At 41.7% G+C, this 20324-nt stretch overlaps 3 protein-coding genes across 3 annotated transcripts; 1 reads left to right on the top strand and 2 right to left on the bottom strand.

Annotated features, from left to right (window-relative positions):
* Positions 1-1431: 1431 nt before the first annotated feature.
* LOC115678527 (probable sugar phosphate/phosphate translocator At3g10290) lies at positions 1432-5612 on the bottom strand. The gene is made up of 4 exons (XM_030601913.2): positions 4930-5612; positions 3352-3455; positions 2612-2840; positions 1432-1963 (listed from the first exon to the last, which is right to left on the bottom strand). The coding sequence occupies exons 1-4, from the start codon at positions 5377-5379 to the stop codon at positions 1817-1819; spliced, it is 930 nt and encodes a 309-aa protein (XP_030457773.1). The 5' UTR covers positions 5380-5612; the 3' UTR covers positions 1432-1816.
* Positions 5613-9681: 4069 nt separating this feature from the next.
* LOC115678532 (uncharacterized) lies at positions 9682-11438 on the bottom strand. The gene is made up of 4 exons (XM_030601922.2): positions 11270-11438; positions 10295-10337; positions 10109-10200; positions 9682-10023 (listed from the first exon to the last, which is right to left on the bottom strand). The coding sequence occupies exons 1-4, from the start codon at positions 11342-11344 to the stop codon at positions 9919-9921; spliced, it is 315 nt and encodes a 104-aa protein (XP_030457782.2). The 5' UTR covers positions 11345-11438; the 3' UTR covers positions 9682-9918.
* Positions 11439-14097: 2659 nt separating this feature from the next.
* Positions 14098-18706, top strand: LOC115678529 (S-formylglutathione hydrolase). The gene is made up of 6 exons (XM_056315379.1): positions 14098-14372; positions 14628-14745; positions 15212-15259; positions 16040-16236; positions 16590-16754; positions 18242-18706. The coding sequence occupies exons 1-6, from the start codon at positions 14226-14228 to the stop codon at positions 18419-18421; spliced, it is 855 nt and encodes a 284-aa protein (XP_056171354.1). The 5' UTR covers positions 14098-14225; the 3' UTR covers positions 18422-18706.
* The last annotated feature ends 1618 nt before the right edge of the window (positions 18707-20324 follow it).

Below are 20324 nucleotides of genomic sequence, written 5' to 3' on the forward strand. Positions count from 1 at the left end.
AATTGGCACCGATGTAAAAAGGTTTATGACTAAATTGGTCCAATTGAGAGGTTTATGACTAAATTGATACCAATGCAATAGGTTTATGACTTTTTTGGTACTTTTTCCGACAATACAGAGAGGGATTGGAGGGGGCCCGGCCTAAAACTTTCTACCCTAGTTGGGTTTCTGAAAGCTAAAGCCCCGGTGAATTTTTGTGAGTTCTTTTTTTTTTTTTTTGGTCGAAGAATTTTTGTGAGTTCACGACTTAGTTGGTTGAGGATTTAGGAATGAGCGTGTGGGGAACGTGGGGTTCGGTACATGAATTTCAGAGACGCAAACTCCGTTCATGGTAATTAAAGTTTAATCTCTGGCTTTCGATTTCAGTCACTCGATACATTTGCAATTGGCGCACACTGATGGGAGTCCGGAGCCGATTTCCCGACAGATTGCTAATGTGGCATACTCGTAACCTTCCTCTCCAAACGTCATATTGTTGCCTCGTGAGCACCGTGTCAACATTTAGCCGAAAGTATAGATTGAATTTTCAGTCCAAGTGCATCAATAACAAGAAGTTAGAAATTTGGTGCATTACCTGATTAAAGTGACAAATGCAGCAACCTGATTCAAAATTTTGGTCATTGACCGATTGAAAATGCAAAGAATTTATTTTGTTCAGTTGAGGACTTATTAGAGTATTAAAAAACGCCACAATCAAAGTCTCCGGCTCGTTATTACTGGTATTTTAGTCAATTGACAACTTGAGATTTTGAGAACGCCACGGCTAAGTCTCCAACTCATCATCAGTATTGTAATCAGGCGCCGAAAATATCTCGTCGTAAATGACGAGTTGGAAACACGTCCCATTTTAGATGCCTAAATTCTGCTGACGGCGAGCTCAATATCTGATTGAGGTTATTTTGACCTTAAGTCCTCAATGGACCAAAACCAATACTTTAAATCATCGACCAATAGCCAAAACCTTAAATCCCGTTTCCGCACTTATCCCAAATAAATTCAAATTCTTAAAGCAAAGATTCGGTAAGTGGCAAAGTAATGCAATTCCCAAGCTTTTCAGATAATCAATATCTAACCCGATTAACAATGTAACATGTTTTTTTCTCTTCCACCTACAAACGAGGAGGGTGTCTTCTGAGTCCCTTATGAAACTGATCGCTTTGTGTCAAAATTGAAGCTGTTTTGAATTGATCTAGCTCTAGGTCAGCTTGGGACTTAAAACAACTCCATCTCTGATCCATCGAAAACTTTCTCCGACCACTTTTCTGGTTGATAGATCCCGAATCATCATTTCGCTAAATTTGCATGTGAATTATGTTCATAACGTGTAACTCAACATTCAGAGAAACTTCCTCCAACCTTCCTTCATCCAGAGATGCGCACCAATGTAGCCACTTAAAGAAACGAGAGGATTTGCAGATTTAAGGCCCAGAATTGATAAAAAGAAAAGGCAGATTCCTTGCAATCTATATTCGTAAGAAGGACAGTTCCTGAATATATTTTAAGTAATGCTCCAGGCCAAATGACTCCTAAGTGATAAGGCTGACTATTTAACAAGTGTGGTGACATCAAATTTGCTAGGAAGCATCTCATGCCACCTCCAAAGTGAGGTATACAATGACGGGGTACTAAACGAAGAATTCCACTATCGGATTGTTGAGCAATCTTGCTCCATTCCCTCCTCGATTTCGTTCCTAATAGCAAGAATAATCATATACTAGAATAAAAAATACCACCTCCACCTAATCAGGCAATGTCGCACCGCGAATTTTAATAGGAATCGGGTCGTGTAAGTGACCCATAGGCAAGTCCGCCACCTTTACTTGAATCTCCGTTTTGCTTCTCCATATGCAACAACCCCCAAGACTGTTATCACGTATCCACCGATGCCCATCACTGTCACGGGATTTCTGAACAATAGTATAGAGATCACAACAGCGACAGCACCTTTTGCATTTCCAAGTACCTGATCAATACATAATGTACAAAAAAGTTAAAATCAAATCAACATAGTTCAACCAACTTATTTGTGATGTCGACACAATTAATGCAGAGAGTGTTTTTAGCAAGTAATTCTCGAGCTTCTTTCTGGTCTTGCTCATAACTCCAACATGAAAGTTGCAAAGAACAAATATCTAACTGCCACAATAAAGAAACATGAAGAACTACCTGTGAAAAACAAAAAGCTTGGATAGACTAACCAATTACTATTGTCCTTGTCTCCATAAAGTTTTTGAGGGTCCTAATTTATGTAGCCAATAAAAATGTTCATCAACATGCAACAAACGATTTCACTTCTCATAGAAGAAGCTACAGATTAAGAGGCTATAACATCAAAATAGGAGTTGATGACCACAAGTCTAAAATAGACTTTTCTCTAAGCAGTCTAATCAATAATTATTGACAATCCCTGCTACTGCTCTTTCACTGCGAGAATTCCTATAAAAACAAGAAAAAACCATCATTTAATCGAACAACAGTCTATAACTTATGTTCTTCTGGACAAGTATAATAGTGATTTTGTCAGTTGCTTCAACAGAATTAGGCAAGCTACAAGCTAATATGAGAATCAGGATCATGATAGAGGACTAAACAAAGATAAAGTATGTCCAACCTGGAGCGTGAGGGCACTTGTATGTTTGGTGACCAGAAAGTTAGTTAAGTTGGCTGCATAGGCAGTGGCTGAATTAACCAAAAGAAGCAGCCACATGAATTTGTGTTCTCTTCCGAGTGATAAAGTGGCTTCTAAGACATTTGGCTCCATTATGAGTGTCGACGGTAGCAAGACTAATACCGCAATCGGTGACATGTACAGCAGCAAGTTCATCGAATTCAGTTTTTCCCTGTATCGTAATTGAATGTCAATTTCCAAGTCGTGATTCAACGGTAGAGTAATTTCTCAGGAGACAGGAGAGCAAAACCTCTGAATATAATGGCCACTCTCATAGACTGGGAATAAGCTAACAAATTTTTTTATGGCATTTCATTTGCATAGAGCAAGTACCTGTACTTCATGAACATTCATGGTATGCCATTGGATCTCATCATTCAAATTTCGGAAATAGGATTCGGACTGTTTAGGGAAGAAAATTTTCTATTTTCCAGATGGAGATAGTAAAAACACAGTAGAACTATTTGTCTATTAAAACTTTTCTATTTGTGATCTAAATATTTGTTCCTTCTTCCATCTAGCATGTCCTTGCTTAACCAGGAAAAGAGGCCAATATACAATATAGATGGGCTACTTTAAACTGTTGCATGGGACTTAGATGCCTCTGAGCATTTAAACTGCATCAAAAGTTGTTAATGAATTCTTAACAGGGTATCATAAGAGGTATTTTAGAAAGCAATTACCCTTCGGAAGAAAGTAGGACACCCTGAAGTACAGACTTAAATGCCCTTGCAGCAGTTGCACTGATGCACATGATGAATCCAAACAAGTGAAAACTTGGCTCCCCCTGCCACCAACAAGGAAAATTTATCATGCCGGAGAGATAAGATAGAACGTTAATGTGGGACAAGGAGATGATCAACTTATTCCATAAGCTTCCAGGAAAGCAGCATTCTCAGCTAGAAGAATTCATTCATCTATCGAGAAACCATTTTTGGCACTTTAAACATTTTCTGTTTTCTTTAGCATCTTTGACCAATGGACAACTCTAATGTAAAGCTTGTGAGGCTCCAATTTTGACAATAACTCATGGCAAAGAATCACCATGTCATGCATCTTTCCTTTTCAAGTCACTTTGAAGACGCCAATGGATGCATAAGGTAACTGAAATACTTCTACTTGGCAGGGGCATCAGTTAAGGAAGTAGTAAAATAAAATCCTCTTGTGCCATCTGGTATTCTGCTGCCATAAACCCGTAGCTGACAGCGGAAAATATACTTGGCTAGACGACAAAAGTCTCCAAAATGGGTATAGAGTTCTTTAGATAAATGAGTAAGCAGGCAAGAGACATCAAGGAGGTCCACATTACATAATTTCTAAGGGGCGTTTCATACTATAGAAGACAAGAAGTGTATTAGCCATAAAACCAATAAACCACAGACTTTCCAACATCAATTGTGGATCTGATCTCCATCCCATCTTCATTTGAACATCACTTTATCTCTTCAATTTCTATAAAAGCCTGATGTAGTGTAAAAGAAGAGCCAAACACACTATCAACATCTTCACAAACAAGCAACCCACTGAATGAAATACATCGACCAAAACTTTTGGCAAAGCGCTCATGCCAAGATTACGCATCCTTCTCTCTGAGATCTCTAAGCAGGTGATAGTGTAAAATCCACATTAACCAAGAGGAGAAGGAGAGCAATTTCTTTATAGATAAAAGTAATGACTTTCTTCTTTCCAGAGATCTTCCCAAGGCTTGGAAAGATCCACCTCTCCTCCCAAGAGACAAATTCACCTTCCATTCTTGGCAAAATGTTTGATGCATCCCTTCTAACACAAATCCTATTGCAACGATATCTTTAAAGGCAACTCTTTTCAGTTTGTTTTCAGACCTGTCTCAAATAAACTGAAAACTTAGCTACGATTATGAAAGTAGTGGTAATGATCTCAAGTTCAAGCTTGAGAAGCTAACTATCTATCACCTATATTCAAACTTACAGTGAATACATTATTGCAGTTTGAGGAAATCTCCACATGAATAACCGAATTTAGAAAAAAAAAACTGCCTAAATTTACTATTGCTCCAACAGGACAACAAAACTCAGCAGGAGTAAGCATCACAGAGCAACAAAAACATCAACTCTAGCAACAAGAATGCAGATCTGGATCATTATCAATCAGATTCTACCAAATCCTTCAACGATGCAGATCAACCTTCAAATGAAGCCTTAAAATCGCTCCAAAAAACAGAATGCAACCAAAACAACAGATACTCAATTTAAGTGATTTAATTCACACATGCAAAGCCATACCCCACTGGCAATTACGACGCCGGTGACAACCGGCACGAGGGCGGCATAAGTGACCCAAGCCTCCCTCTTGAACGTCATCAGGTACGCGAACACCGCCGTGAAGAACGGCGTCGTCGCGCCCACCGCCTGGTTGAACGACACGGGGAGGTACCGGAGCGACACGTTGCCCCCCACCACCGACGCGCAGAACACCACGCTCAGGGTCGCAATCTTGATGAACTGGGGCCTGGATTTGATCAGCTGGAGCGGGACGAGCTTGAGGAAGACTATGGAGACGTAGCTGAAGGCGGCGCAGGCCGACATGTGGCACATTGTGAGGAAGATGGGGAACCGGAAGCCATAGTTGGAGAGCAAGAACTTGTTGAGGAGGATGACGCCGATGTTGGACGAGTACCACAGCGTGATCAGGGAAGCTATGAAAAGGGCTTGCTTCTTTGGGGCCGACGACATTGGGGAATCGCTCGGCGGTCGGTTCGGATTCGTGGGCAGATCTTATGCGGGTCGGGATGGGGAAAAGGAGGCACCTTTGAGCATGCTCCGTCGCTCCCGGCGGCGAATGAGTATCTGGGTGGGAGGCTAGATTGGTGGGTGGGCAAAGGTAGGGGGCAAATGTGATGTGAAAGCGATCGGTGCGTCCAATTTGGCTGGGATCAGTGCAGGTGGAAGAAGAGCAAGAAGAAGAAGAAGCAGCAGCAGCAGAAGAAGAAACAGCGATGTCTGCTGAAGTTTGATTTGTCGTTTGTTAGTGATGTGTTGTTGTTTTTTTTTTGGAAAATGACACAAACAGTCCCTGAACTTTGACCCAATGTGCAATTTGATCCCTTAACTTTTAATTTATTCAATATAATCCCTAAACTTTAACCTAATATTCAATTTGATCCCTGAACTTTTGATTTGTCAATGTGGTCCCTGAACATTTAATATTTGTTCAATTTATTCCCATAAATATTTAAAAAATTTCAATTAAGTCCGTCCATTAATTCAAGTGCAGGGACTATATTGAATATTTTTATATAGTTCAGGGACTAAATTGAACACATATTAAAAGTTCAGGGACCACATTGAACAAATTAAAAGTTCAGGGATCAAATTGAACATTATTTTAAAGTTTAGGGGCTACATTAAACAAATTAAAAGTTCAGGGATCAAATTACATATTGAGTCAAAGTTCAGGGACTGTTTGTGTCATTATCCATTTTTTTTGTTTTTTTTGTGGAGAAATTCATGAAGAGGGGCACATGTGGAAGAGAGAGTGTCGTTTCCCCACTTGCCATTCTTTTGGGTTCTTGCTTGGCCCGTAAAAACGGCTTTTGGTAAATGGGGAAGTGTCAGTTAGCAGCCATTGTTTTGTACAACATTCTCTTTACTTGTGCTGCTTTCTTAAATCCTTTGAGATTCTACTTTTCGTAGGTACAAAGAAAGATTATATTACCCTTTGGAATTAATAAGGGCCCGGTATTATTTTTTTGTGGGATGAAAAGTAGTTCGGAGTGAATGTGCTGCATGGTACCAAAGATTATAAGAAGCAAGGACTCTGAAAACTTAAATAACACGCGGAATTCAAAGATCCGTCAGTATTCCGTTCGATATCCTGACAAATTGCGTACGTGTCAATACACGTGACATACGATTATAAGAAAGATCTGAATGATAGGGAATATTGGATAGAATGCTAATGGAGGATGGATTTGGATAAGGCAATACCGGTTTGAGATTTTTTTTAGATGATAATCAGTTTCAGGTGAATGTGTCGTGAGATACTACTAATTTGAGATTTTTTATGGTATTAATCATACTTTTTTTCGCGAGCTTGCATCAAACATTTAAGCTTCTTTGAAAACCAAAATCTCGATGTTGACTATTTGACCAACCCTAGATTACAAGTCATGCTACCAATCGCGTGAATGTATAGCAAAAATGCCGAGAAAATTGTCCAAAAAGTCATAAACATGTTTGCACTTCTGTTAATTCAAATATAAACATTTTAATTTTACCAAATGAGTCCTAAACCTTTCACGTTTTGCCAATTGTGTCAATCTGTCTAATTTTAGTAGGAAATCGCTAACGTGGATACCAGCCATCCTACGTGACACGGTCAATGCTGACACATACAATTTTTTTCTTTTTTCTCCATTCTTTCTTCGCCGGTCGTTAGGCTTGGGCAATGGCTAGCAATTGGCAAAAGGAAACAACCGACGAGGGTCAACCTCGCCAACTTGGGGCAAGGCTCGACCTCGCCGACCTTCGATGAGGAGCGACAATTGCTGGTGGTTCCCGTTAGCTGGTCACTGACCATTGCCCAAGCCCAGAGACTGGCAGAGGAAGAAGAGAGGAAAAAGAAAAGAAAAAAAATTAATAAAAAAATTTGAAAAAAATTATTATTAAAAATTATTCACGTCAGCATCAGTCGCGCCATGTCGGACAACTAGCACCTATGGCAGCGATTTCCAGCCAAAATTGGACAGATATACTCAATTGGCAAAACGTGAAAATATTTATAACTTAATTGGCAAAATTAAAAGGTTTAGAACTGAATTGACAAAAGCGCAAATATGTTTAGAACTTTTTGGACAATTTTCCCCAAAATTGCGTTCCCCGTCGTCGTCTTGCTAGAATACCTTAGAGAACTCTTAGCTTGCTAGTTTGTAAATAATTGCATGACTAAACAACAACGGGTTACCTCCAGCTTCATCATAGACTTAGACGTTAACGGAGATTAGGTAACACAATAATAGAGATCAAACGATGCTAAACACTAAATTAAGTATGGAAATTCTTTATTTTGGAAGTACTCTAATCAGTCACGTGCCATGCAATGATCCATGATTAAGGAAGATGAGGAAAGATTCTTTGACTTCACGAAACTACTCTAAAGCTTCTACTTCATGCCATCTCTCTAGGACTTTAGGGACAGATCTTATATGATACGTTTATGCATTTACTAATCAGGAGACAGCTTATGTGATGTGCTAACAACCCTTTACTTTTATGGTTTGATACGCAATACTCTCAAACAATTTAAAATTGACTTGCTATGCTGAGAACCAATGTCAATCTTTACCATACACTCTGGGAAAAAAAATGATGTTTACTATTTTATGTAGATTTAGCTGTAACCGTGATGAACTTGCCCAAATTCTTTTTTATGAAAAAGGGCCTAAAGTCGAATTCAAAAACTTAACATCGTAAATCTACTATCCATATTTCATCGCTTGATAAACATGAGATAACTCTATAAGAGGTAATGAAAAGAATTTAGTATCCAAATACTTATCTATTCCAAGATAGACGGAAAGGCAATTTCCTTCCTGAAAGTTATGTTGCACTTTGAACTTACAAAATTTAAGTCCGTATACAAGTTACCACTTCTAAGTTCGATGAAAGTGTCGAGATTAGATTTCACGGCAATGACTAGATGCATTTATGCATGTGGATTGGCGCATGACCCAAATGCGAATTCCCATATGACCTAGTGAAATAATTTCATGTTTAAGCCACCCGCTTATCTACATAATGAGAGTATCCTTATCATTTAGAAAATAAGGTGCCAACCAAGCTACCTAGTTTAAATTTTATTGAATTGAGCGGTGGCCTGGAAATTGTTGTAAAGATTTGCTTACCAAAATTTTTCCAACTATTGGGTCATGCTCATTTTCAGTCCTACAAGTATTATTGCCTATGTTATTTGGTCCTTTTAGCTCTTTTTTTTCTTCTTTTGTCTAATGCAGTCCTCTTACTTCTCACACTTTGCGCAATCGATTCCCTCTTTTATCAACCATAGAATAACCCCATCAATGGGGTGAAATTTGAGAATGCGATGTTGACTTGGCTTCACATCAGCAATTAAGAAGAAACGAGAGAGAGTCCGGGCGCTAGGCGCGGTGGCCCAGCCTCCCCGGTGAGGGGTTTAATAACCCTTGCCCGCCCTAGGCGGGGGTCTAGCGATCTGCAAGGTGCTCAAACATGGGTTGCCAAACTAGCTAGAAGAAGGGAAAAGAGGGTTGGGGCTAACTAAGCTAGAAGAAGGGGAAAAATTGGGCAGGGAGTAGCCCCAACGAATAGAAGGCATCGCTCGCTTGCCGTTGCTGGTCCCACGTATGCGGCCCACGAGGGCCGTCGGCCGACCTTTGCCGGCTTTTTCGGCCGAGATTGGGCCACCGCGCGGACACCGACACCGCCCCCCAATCCCTCCCTCTTTCCTCCTCTCTCTCCGCCCGCACGTGCAAATGATATTAGCCAATGATCAAAGATGAACGACTCTATTATGCAAACTTTGAGAGGTAAGAGGATACATCCTTGATAAAAAGAAACAGTTAAAAGGCAACCAAATGGCACACAAACAGTAATACTCAAGAGTATTAAAACTGTACCTAACCTTACGTCATTTTAAACGAAAACAAAACAAGTCCCGCTTGACTCCCAAAACCAGATTTGTTCTGTGAATGGCACTTGATTGCCTACAGTTGATATTGAATGGCTATAGCAGGTATTCCCCGCACAAATATTTTCAAGAGAAAGATGCTAATGTGTATCAGTTCAAAGCTTCTTATTTAAAAGACCATTAAATCCCAAAAGCAGAATGTCCAAAACAGTTCCACAGAGCACTTCCAAAAGAGGCTATCGTTCCAGTTGGGCTAAAAGTTCCGATCTTTCAAGTGAAGAAACGAGAGTTGTTAGAATGGGATGATAACCCCATTCAGTAAACCCAAGAAAGGGTCAAACCGAGCATAATAACCGAAAAAACTCGTACTATTTTAATGACAAGTCAATCAACCCTCCTCATAAAAGTAAACTAATTAAGGGAAATAAGGTTACTGTGATTCATAACATTCAAGTCACAAGTGTCAAGTTCTTATAAACAGAAAAAGGTCTACAATACATTCTAGAGTTTGGGGGTAATTCAAAGGTATCGTGTTATTCAACCTTAAATATTGCTTTTGTATGTCGCCTATTCATTTCCCGAAAAGGAGAATCGATTTAGATATCTACTCAGATTCCCTTGCTCTCTAGCTTTAGATCAGCCTCCTTCACTGCTTGAACAAGATGAGTCACGCGATATTTGAGTTTTGCGTTCTCCGCAGCAAGCTCCCCTGCCTGCAATTCATGCAACAGAGATACTGTAATAATCCATGATTCCCCAAATGAGACAAGACATGGAACAATTAGGCACTCGTGCTACCTTTTTATGTTCTGCAGCTAACTCCGATTTTGCACATTCGAGCTCCGACTCTAGTTTGCTAATCTTTTTCAAGTATTCCTCCTCATAAGAATCTAGATCAGCAAGCAAATCTTAAGTCGATGAATGAGACAATGGAAGTACTGGAGCATAATAGACAGAACTTAGATGGGCAGCCTCAGGACCTACCTTTCTCCTTTGCAACAGCAGCTTCGAGTCTGGACAAGCGATCCTTTCAAGCAAAATGAATGCACCAGCAAGATGTCAGTTTCAGGGAATATATAAGACATACAATCCCAATTCTTGTTTCATGATAGTTGAAGTTGAAGGACTCGAAATTGTTGGCAAAAGAAAAAGTTCATGCAACGAAAAAAAAAACATGTCCAAGACCAAAACCTAGACTTGATGTTTAAGTCATCACTGTTACAAATCCTGCACCATTTCTTTGAAGAAATGAGTTTTCTCTTGCTAAACCAGAGTTGCCAGACAATTTAAAATATATAGTCAAAGAAAAACCAAATGCACCGTGATGACGGTCAGGTGATTGCAAAGCAAATTAGACCTCGATAACCAAGACCATATGGATATTCAACTTCCGCAATTGGCAAGTGACCGTCATCTGTAAGCAAAGCCGAATGAAGCACCTCCGACACAATCGATTGACATCGATTGAAGATCCAAGAAGCAAAATCAATAACTACTTCAGCACATCGAATCTAACAAGCTCGGGTTTGCACACAAAGCCCGTGCCTGCAAGTTGCAGACACGCAAGCACGCCCACGGCACACACACGCAACTGCACAAATACAAGTACCCAAACCCAGCACGCGCGCGCGCGCAGACGCAGTCGCCCGTATCAACATACATGCGGGCACTCGCGGATAGCGCGCGAAGTCACAGAAAAGAACACGCGATTCTGCAAAGAGACACCTGCAGAATCATCTGCTAATGAGCACATCTCCTCGCGCATCCCTATCAACTATGCCCAGATCAATGTACAGCTAACGACAATGTCGACCGTACTGACGACAGAAACGTCAAACGGCGAACATCTGCACGAGGAAGATAATCACACGCACTGATCTACACGGCATGTGCACACGGACATGAATGTACAGAGACCAACACGGGATTGCAAGTGACGTAAAAACATCATGGGCTGACCTCGGCTTCGGATGCTCTCCGGCGCAACTGCTCCAGGAGCTTCTTCAGGTCGGCCGGCTTCTCGGATTCCGCCATCGCCGGCGAGCCACCCGACCCAGAAGAAGAAGAAGAAGAAGAAGAAGAAGATGGTCGGAGGAGGAAGAGACCCCAAAACCCTCGGAGACCAGGACACGCAACCGGCAAACCACCGCCGTCTCGCGGCTGTCATAGGAGCACCTAGCGTTGCGTGGGTGGTACTCGATTCAATTGGGCTCGAGCCCAGTGATGGCCTGAGCCCACAAAGTCTTTCCCTGGCTGATTACGTAATTTATAAATAGGAAAAACCTCAAAACACTGCTTTCTTAATCGTGACAGATTCCGACTTTTTTGTGACACAAAAACCCCGAATTTGCTTTTTGTGACATTTACCCCAATGTATTTAGTCCATGGGCATTTTCGTCTTTTCGCTTTTTCTTTTTTTTTTCTTTTTTTTTCCTTTCCGTGAGGGGCCTCGCCGGCGTCGGCCTTCCGAATCCGGCGAGGGGCCTCGCCGCGCCGAGCGAGGGCGGCCTCGCGGCGTCGGGCGAGGTTCGCCTCGCCGGGCGAGCGAGGGCCGCCCTCGCCGACGCCGGCGGGTCGACCTCGCTGAGCCTGGGCGAGCGGCCCTCGCCGCCCGGCGAGGGCGTCCCGCCGGCGTCGGGCGAGGTTCGCCCGCCGGGCGGCGAGGGCCGCCTCGCCCGGGCGAGGTCGACTCGCCGGCGTCCGGGCGAGGTCGACCTCGCCGAGCCTCGGCGAGGCCTCCCGCCCGGATCGGCGAGGCCGCCTCGCCGACGCCGGCGAGGGTCGACCTCGCCGAGATCGGGCGAGGGCGGCCCCCGCCGGCGCGGCGAGGTTCGCCCTCGCTGGGCGTAGCGAGGCGTCCTCGCTCGACCAGCGAGGTCGACCTCGCCGGCGTCGGCGAGAGTCGGCCTCGCCCGAGTCGAGCGAGGGCCGCCTCGCTCGCCGAGAGCGGGCGACCCTCGCCGGCGTCGGGCGAGGTCCGCCTCGCCTGGGCGAGCGAGGCGGCCTCGCCCGGCTCGGGCGAGGTCGACCTCGCCCGTCGCCCGAGCCGGGCGAGGGCCGCCCTCGCTCGCCCGGGCGAGGCGCGAACCTCGCCCGAACCCGCGGCTGAGCCGACGGCGAGGCCCCTCGCCGGAAAGGAAAAAAAAAGAAAAAGCGAAAAGACGAAAATGCCCATGGACTAAATACATTAGGGTAAATGTGTCACAAAAAGCAAAGTTCGGGGTTTTGGTGTCACAAAAAAGTTCGGGGTAAATGTGTCACGATGGCGCAAGTTTGGGGTTTTTGGTGGTTTTTTCCCTTATAAATATTAGGGGTCTTTCTATAATTATATTTTCGCGTGTATTCTGATTGTAATTAATCGCTCTTATAAATACATGTCATACAACTTTAATTGAGGGTTAAGCCACTATAAACTCTCTGGCATTATTCACTTGACCCGTTTCGCTACTCTCTGTCGTTTTCGTTATTTTCTTTGTGGCTCTAAATTTCATCATGGTATCAAAGAAGGAAAATGCATCAAATTCTTCAACATTACTACCCCAGATCAAGACTTCCTTGGCTCCAATTGCTATCTCAACAATGTGCGATGCATCTCCAATTTTTTCTTCTTCTCATTCATCTCTTTACCCACCATCTTCTCTTTTCGTTAATCCAAATTTCCCATCACCTCTCAACAACATTGCGTCTACTTTCACCTCTTCTTCCATCTTCTTTGTTGCATCGATTTATGTTGTTGCTCAAATTATAGCTGTGCAATCAACCCTGTCGTCTCTTACTCTTCCGTTGTGGTTCGAGACTCCCACCCTTTGTTCTCCATTCACTCATAGAGGCATTCTTGGATCTAGGCCTCATCTTTTTTGTCAAATCTATAATGGGGAATGTCGACAACTATTTAACCACGCCTTCGCCGACAACGTTCTCTTGGACTCCTTCTCGGCTTTCTCAGTTGGTGAGACTTTTGATCCAATGTGGTATCTTGACAGAGGAGTGTCAGTACATATGACTAATGACATTAATAAAATCCTAAATCTTAGACCCTTTTACAATTTGATAAAAGTCTTGGTTGGTGATGGTCATTTCTTGCCTATTAAGCAAGTGGGTAAAGTCTTTTTGCATATTGGCTCTCGATCCTTGTTGTTATCTCATGTCTATTATGTTCCTAATCTTGCTCGCAGTCTCCTCTCAATTACTCAACTTGGCCGTAAAAATTCTTATGTTACTGATTTTAATGATTCATCATTTTCTTTGAAGGATCAACGAACAGGGTAAGTTGTCATCCAAGCTGACTCTTCTCATGGTCTTTATGCGATTTCCAACTCATTGATATCACCTTATTTGTATCTTATGGTGGTTTCCTTCACTTCACTTGCTTGATGGCATGTTAGTCTAGGCCATCCTAATTAACAAGTTTTGAGTCATGTTTGAAATTCTAATTCTAAGTCAGTATCCTGAGAGTCATGTCATGTAGGCAAATCTCATATCGTGTTGTCGCTTACTGCGTTAGAAAGATTATTTGGATTTGTTATTTACTTTATGAGCTGGGCGTTCCTCTTTTTTTTTTTATAAATCCAACTGTTTACCGTGACAACATTTTCGCCATTTAGTTCACTCTCAACCCCGTTTTTCATGTTCGCACCAAACAGTATCGAGTTGACTTTGAATTGATGGGAGTATTAGCATGTAATTTACATGTATGGCGAGGTCTTTCTGTAATTACGAATTTTTATATACCCTCACCGGAATTAATCACTCGTATAAATACTTATATCATAAGGTTAAGCCACTGTAGCTATCCTGTCTGCCTCGTTGCTAGTCTCTCCGAGAAAGCTTCGAGTGAGAGTGAGCTCGAGCTCGACTCACTGTAGGCACTCAGAGAGAGAGAGAGAGAGAGAGAGAGGCGAGGAAGAAGAAGAAGATGGAGACGAAGCCAAGCGAGATAAGCAGCTCGAAGATGTTCGGGGGTTACAACCGGAGATATAAGCATTTCAGCCCAACCCTCGGTTGCTCCATGAACTTCCACATCTTCTTCCCTCCTGCTCCTTCCCCTTCTCACAGATCCCCTGTAAGTCCTCGATCTTCGCCTTCCGTTGCTCATCGAAGGCCTTCTTTCTCAATTCCACTTTCCGGGTTTATCTGGGTTCATCTCGTTTGGTCTGCGGATTAGAAAAGTTCGTGTCTTTTTAGCTTTCCGCATTCGACGATTTAAGATGAGCGTGCGTTTGTGTGTGTGTATGTTTGTGTACGTGAGCGTGGGGGGGTGTGGATTGGCGTCGATCGATTGTGCTCCCTTAATTGCTTTGGCCGTGTGAATGAGCAGGTGCTGTACTGGTTGTCTGGGCTCACGTGCACGGACGAGAATTTCATTGCGAAATCCGGCGCTCAACGCGCGGCTTCCAAAGAGGGCATTGCCCTGATCGTGCCCGATACGTCTCCGAGTCGGTGACCCGTATCCCTGTTTACTTGTCCATCGCATGTTTTCGGTTTAGCCCGCTTTATCGTTTCGCTTTTTGGTGCGTCCATTTGTGTTGCTGGTTCTAGCCTGTTGCAGAGATAGGATTTCCATCAGAGGGATTTGGATATCGGTAATGGAACTGTGATGGGTCTTACCCGGTATTTTCAATTTCGGGTGCAGAAAGGATGGAGTTCTTATGGTGCTAATTTTGATGTAATGCCACAGTCGGAGTCCAAATCCATTAGTATGGAGCAACTTGGACAATTCATCTGCCAAATCCGTTGTTATTTCGCTCTCTTATCTTATTAGCTTTCTCAATACTTGCATGCTATATCTTGGCTTATAAACTTTTCGTATTTGATAAACCTGAGGATATATTATGAGTGAGCGCTAAAACTGCTGCTTTCTTCCTTGATATCGAAGCTATGTTTGTTATTTATACATTGCAGGAGGCCTGAATGTGGAAGGAGAAGCAGACAGCTGGGATTTTGGCGTAGGTATGCCGCATTAGTATCTCCATCGACTTTTTCAGAGTGCATTCATCTTCAATGCTATGACGTATTCTACCTCCACAATATACTGCTCTTAGAGTACCCCCAGACCGGCTGATGTTTATTTAGAGATATACTATTATATTTATCACCCCTATCAGCAGGTCCAAGTTGCTAAGAAGTATAATCCTCGTGTGCCTCACCTCTATGTAGGATAAATAAATTAAAATTGTTTCTTTTACCAATTGTTCTGAGAAAGAGTTTACTTTTTGGAGTTGCTTTAAGATTTGTCAGCAGAATGTGTTTTGATGACTCAAACTGAGAATTTTATTTAAGAATTTATTCACTAATACACAGTCATGCTGAGATGGGAGGCAGTATGGCAGTCTATTGTATGAAATTTATGGGCACTTTCCATTCTAATTTTGAAGGGTATCTCTTTTGACGTCATAGCTTCATATAGTATTTTCATCATACTAGAAAAGTGGAGTGTGTCATCCTATTACTATTGTCTATCTTGAATTTTGGTTTTTGGTGACCTCGTACTCATTTTACTGATAGAATAACATCGGGTGTGATGCAAATATTGTTTTCCTCCTGAAGATTGGTGATCGGTGATGTTGTCATGGGTTCTGACGAAGCCAAATGAACTAGGGTGTGACGAATGCTCCAATATTATTTATGATTGATACCCCAAATAAGAGCCACGAGAAGTTTGAATTTAGACAAATTCTTTGTTGCAATATGCGATTTGTCTTGAGTGGTTGTTTCCTTTATTTTAACCAGGTGCTGGCTTTTATCTTAATGCTACCCAAGAAAAGTGGAAGAACTGGCGTATGTACGATTACATTGTCAAGGAATTGCCCCAACTTCTGGCTGAGAATTTCCCACAGCTTGATACAGCAAAGGCATCTATATTTGGTCATTCTATGGGAGGACATGGTGCTCTGACGATCTACCTAAAAAATCGTGACAAATATAAGGTAAATAACATAAGCCTACCTGCTACTGATTTCATAGCCCTGAGGGTTGCTACCTTTGTTCAACTTTCAGTCCCAATCCAATAAGTGCAAATGCTTGACACTTTAAAATGATTTTCTCTTGCAATTATATGTCTGCAGACTATTTACCTAGGCTCTACGGTCCATTTATAGCAAATGGAAATCTTCATCTTGCTCTAGTGCCCCATTTTTAAATCTGCAGTTTCCTAAAGTTATAAAGTTTTTTAATTTGAACTCGTCTATAATCTGAATTTGAGAATTAACTAGAATATTTCGCATTAGTATCCACTTATGCAGACTCACTCTCAGTGTTTTCTGACTCACTCATTTTGCAGTCGGTCTCTGCCTTTGCTCCAATTGTGAATCCTATAAACTGTGCATGGGGCCAGAAGGCTTTTATCAACTATTTAGGTGAAAATAAAGCTGATTGGGAGGAATATGATGCTACTTGCCTAGTTGCAAAGTTCCATGATGTGTCTGCTACCATACTAATTGATCAAGTAAGTTTGTCCTTTGAGCTTGTGATTCTAGAATTTATATATTTTTTGTTAATCTTCTCTCATGGAAAATGCCTTCTTTGAATTAATAGCCTTATTTATGCTGGTGCCGGATGACATTTAGTCAGGGTAATTTTGAATGAGAAAGTCGCTACAGAAATAAATTGCTCTTTCTAGAGTAATATCACCGGATTGGTTTAACAAGCTAGTTTCTCTGTCCCTTTTTTGGAGTTACAGTGAGCAAAGTAATCATTCAACATTCTGCTGAGCCTGTATCTATATACAAATTTATTGACACAATAGAAAAACAAGTCGAACAACCTGCATGTTGTACTCTTTTGTGAGACTTCATGTCAGCACATACTTTTTCCGGGAAATATGTACATGAAGCTGCTTAGTTTTTTTCCCTTTCCAGGAAGTACTTGATTAGTGATTATCAGTGCTTCCAACACCTGTTAATGCACACAATATGGTGTCTGCCTCATCCAAATCGGGTTGCAATTCACATCGTACTCGGCTAATGGTTTAGTCAGTGTAGGGCTTCGCCCATCTAAGGTGGGGTTCCTTATCTAGAACTGATTCAAGAGTCTGATCTTGTTGAGTCTTTTGCTCAGGAAATAGTTGTACCCAGGTTGTATTGGTTTTGATCACAGATGGATTGATAAAACAGGTCGGTCTAATCTTGGTTAAGCCAGTCCAGTTGGAAACTGTCGCTTATGAGAAACCCATTTGTACTTCACCGTTGCAGCCAAGGGGCACATGCCTTTGCATTGTGCCTGCACATAATTGCAACCGAGTTGAAGTATTATTAGTCGCAGTTGCAGGTGGACCAATAAACCCATTAAGAGAAACCCATTTTAGACTTTACGATTGCAGCTGAAGAGCACGCACATGGCTTTGCACTGTAATCAACCCAACCAAGTAGGAGTCAATGGAAGACAAGTTTAGTGTCACTGAGCTATTGAGATCTTAATAAACGAAATCTTTTACAAATTGCTATCTCAATCGTACATCTTTCTCCTATTCGGCCATCTTCATCTCAAAATTACAGCTTTCTTCAGCATTGGGTTGTTTAAGCTGATGGTTGCAGACTAGTATGGGATTTATAAGACAATTCAAAACTCTTGGGGAGGCAAAGCTGTCTGTCTCTCTTTGGTGTCTTTGGTGTGGATTAAAAGTAACGCTATGGTTAGTTGAAAGAATCGTGGGTGTTCCCTTCCTCACGGGTCGCTTACCAATGATCTGAGTGCAATTTTGATATTAAAAAGTAACGAAAATAATCAGTCAACAAATGCAACTACGGCGGACCCAGCAGTTGAAAATGTTAAGATTGCCTGGATTTCTGCCCAACCCTTGACTGGCTTATCTGCGGCCCAGTTTGAACTTTTAAATGCATTTGTTCTATTTGCTTGTGGGCAGAAAATCTTTAATTCGTTTTGAATCATGGACCATGTATTGGCCATTAATCATGGGGTAATTTCTTTCCGCAGGGGGAAGATGACAAATTCTTGCACGATCAACTGTTGCCAAACAAGTTCCCAGAAGCTTGCAAGAAACATGGAGTCCCGGTTCTTTTGCGGTTGCAGCCGGGCTATGATCATTCCTACTTCTTTATCGCCACCTTCATCGACGATCACATCCTCCATCATGCCCAAGCCCTCAACCTGTAGTTTTCGGGCCTAGCGGTCTCCAAGAATACATAATTATCTTCATCTTATGCGGGAACTGGGGTACTCGTCTTGTTGAAGTGGCTTTGTTTGCTTCATACCCTGTTTTATGAAGTTTGCAAATGATGCCTGTCTGTCATATGATGCTGGTGTATGAGTTAGGTGGTTTGCTGAAACAGAAGTACTACTTTAGCTTCCATTGTGAATACGCGTATCGTAATTTCGGAGAGCAGCTGTGATTCCATTTGAAGCTTGAATGGGAACGCTCCGATAATAAATACCAAGCAAGATTGCGTGTTCCTTTCTTTTTAGCCTTCGGATGAAGATTTCTGCTCTCTCTTCAATGAATCTTCTGAACAAAACGAACATACGAGTCTGGAACAAGTCGAAACGATGCCTTCAGTAGCAAGGAACTTTGACGCTGTTTCTGGTACGAAAGCTGTGATCGAGCTGTGTCATTCCATGTCTAAAATAGTTTTCAGAATGCATGAGAAATCACGCGACAATGGAACCGAACAGGGTAATAACGTGGGTTAGCTTTGTCAAGCGCTGGGACATGAATGTATGTCGACGCATGATGTAAACACATCATTCGATGCACTTGATCAACTCCTAATCCGCCACCTTATTGGCTAGACTAGATTACGAAATCAAATTGTCAAACAATAGGTGAAAAGGGGCAGTCGTGTACTCATTACTCGATATTCGAAACTTTGACTCGACCTTGTATTGAGTTATGGATTTGCTGGCCATGCTTAAATTTAAATGCAAAAATCATAAAAAATCATAAATTTTTTTTTATGACATCAAAAATCTCAAATTCATATCTGTGTAACCTATTTACCTTCTGTCAAAATTCTGTGAATAAGAACTGCTAAAAATCTGCTTATATAGATGCCAGAAACCAAAATTTGCTTACATGTACGCTAGAAAGCAAACGGTGTTGACATAACGGCTTAAGTGAAATAAAAATAGCTCGATTCGATTTCACCCCTGATCATCGACATTGAGAGGAACTAGCGGTGGTGGAACGGCGGAGGGACGATGAAGATGGCCGCGGAGAAGGCGGCTTTAGGGCAGCGGTGTTTACTCCGGCGAAAGCGGCGGAGCGTGAAGTGTCGATACGGTGGTGATGTCATGGGATCATAGTGCTTAGAAACACGCGTTAGTGATAGTGAAGGTGGTGGGCGATAAGGATGCAATAAGTGCTCACTTTTTAATTTTCTATTTTTTTCAAAAACTATCATTCCAAAAAACAATATTAACCCAAGACTCACTTTTATTTTTGTTTTATTTTATTTTATTTTTTCGTAACAAGAGGGAGATAAAATGGAATGCGGTACGAGTTTTCGAGCTATCAAGGGACCGATTGACATGCAAAAAAGAAAAACCATCAAATATTTATCGAGAGACCGACATCACTAGAAATTCGAGGAATTATAATAGCAATATTTATTGAGATTGATTCAACATTTGCGCTTCGAAAAACATGACATATTGATTGAACAATTATATGGCGGTTTTTTTTTTCCTTCTAATTATGATATTGACCCTCAATAAATTAACCCAAAATGGTTTTTTTCTTTTTAGTGCAGAATAGAAAGAATTGTCAACCATAGTCCATTGTAATGTGTAGGTGCATGGAAAGAACTCAAATTTGAATGTATCTATAGATAAATGTTTTCTTGAACCTCTGAACGAGGGCGCACGCGCCGTTTATTTTCGTGGAAAGTGAATGAATTGGAAAATATTTTCTCGAAAATGATTACTTGTATCGCTTATAAAATTGAATGAACGGCACGGAGATGTTCAGACGTGAATTGCTGTTCGATAAAGAAGGCCTTTTCCATCGACCGATTACTTTAAACACTACGAGCGATCATTTTTTTGAAAAATATATATTTTG

This window comes from Syzygium oleosum, unplaced genomic scaffold (genome assembly GCF_021117445.2).
Source record: "Syzygium oleosum isolate NSW1041296 unplaced genomic scaffold, Sole_v2.1 Sole_v2.10, whole genome shotgun sequence".
Classification (NCBI taxonomy): domain Eukaryota; kingdom Viridiplantae; phylum Streptophyta; class Magnoliopsida; order Myrtales; family Myrtaceae; genus Syzygium; species Syzygium oleosum.

Coding starts and splice junctions, on each gene's coding strand:
- LOC115678532 (XM_030601922.2), bottom strand. CDS start 11,344: ATGGCGGAATCCGAGAAGCCGGCCGACCTGAAGAAGCTCCTGGAGCAG. Junction 10,201..10,294: donor TGCTGTTGCAAAGGAGAAAG/GTAGGTCCTGAG, acceptor TTGCTGATCTAG/ATTCTTATGAGGAGGAATAC. Junction 10,024..10,108: donor TAGCTGCAGAACATAAAAAG/GTAGCACGAGTG, acceptor CATGAATTGCAG/GCAGGGGAGCTTGCTGCGGA.
- LOC115678527 (XM_030601913.2), bottom strand. CDS start 5,379: ATGTCGTCGGCCCCAAAGAAGCAAGCCCTTTTCATAGCTTCCCTGATC. Junction 3,456..4,929: donor GCGTCGTAATTGCCAGTGGG/GTATGGCTTTGC, acceptor TGTTGGTGGCAG/GGGGAGCCAAGTTTTCACTT. Junction 2,841..3,351: donor GTCCTACTTTCTTCCGAAGG/GTAATTGCTTTC, acceptor ATTACGATACAG/GGAAAAACTGAATTCGATGA.
- LOC115678529 (XM_056315379.1), top strand. CDS start 14,226: ATGGAGACGAAGCCAAGCGAGATAAGCAGCTCGAAGATGTTCGGGGGT. Junction 16,237..16,589: donor AAAATCGTGACAAATATAAG/GTAAATAACATA, acceptor CTCATTTTGCAG/TCGGTCTCTGCCTTTGCTCC. Junction 16,755..18,241: donor CTACCATACTAATTGATCAA/GTAAGTTTGTCC, acceptor TTCTTTCCGCAG/GGGGAAGATGACAAATTCTT.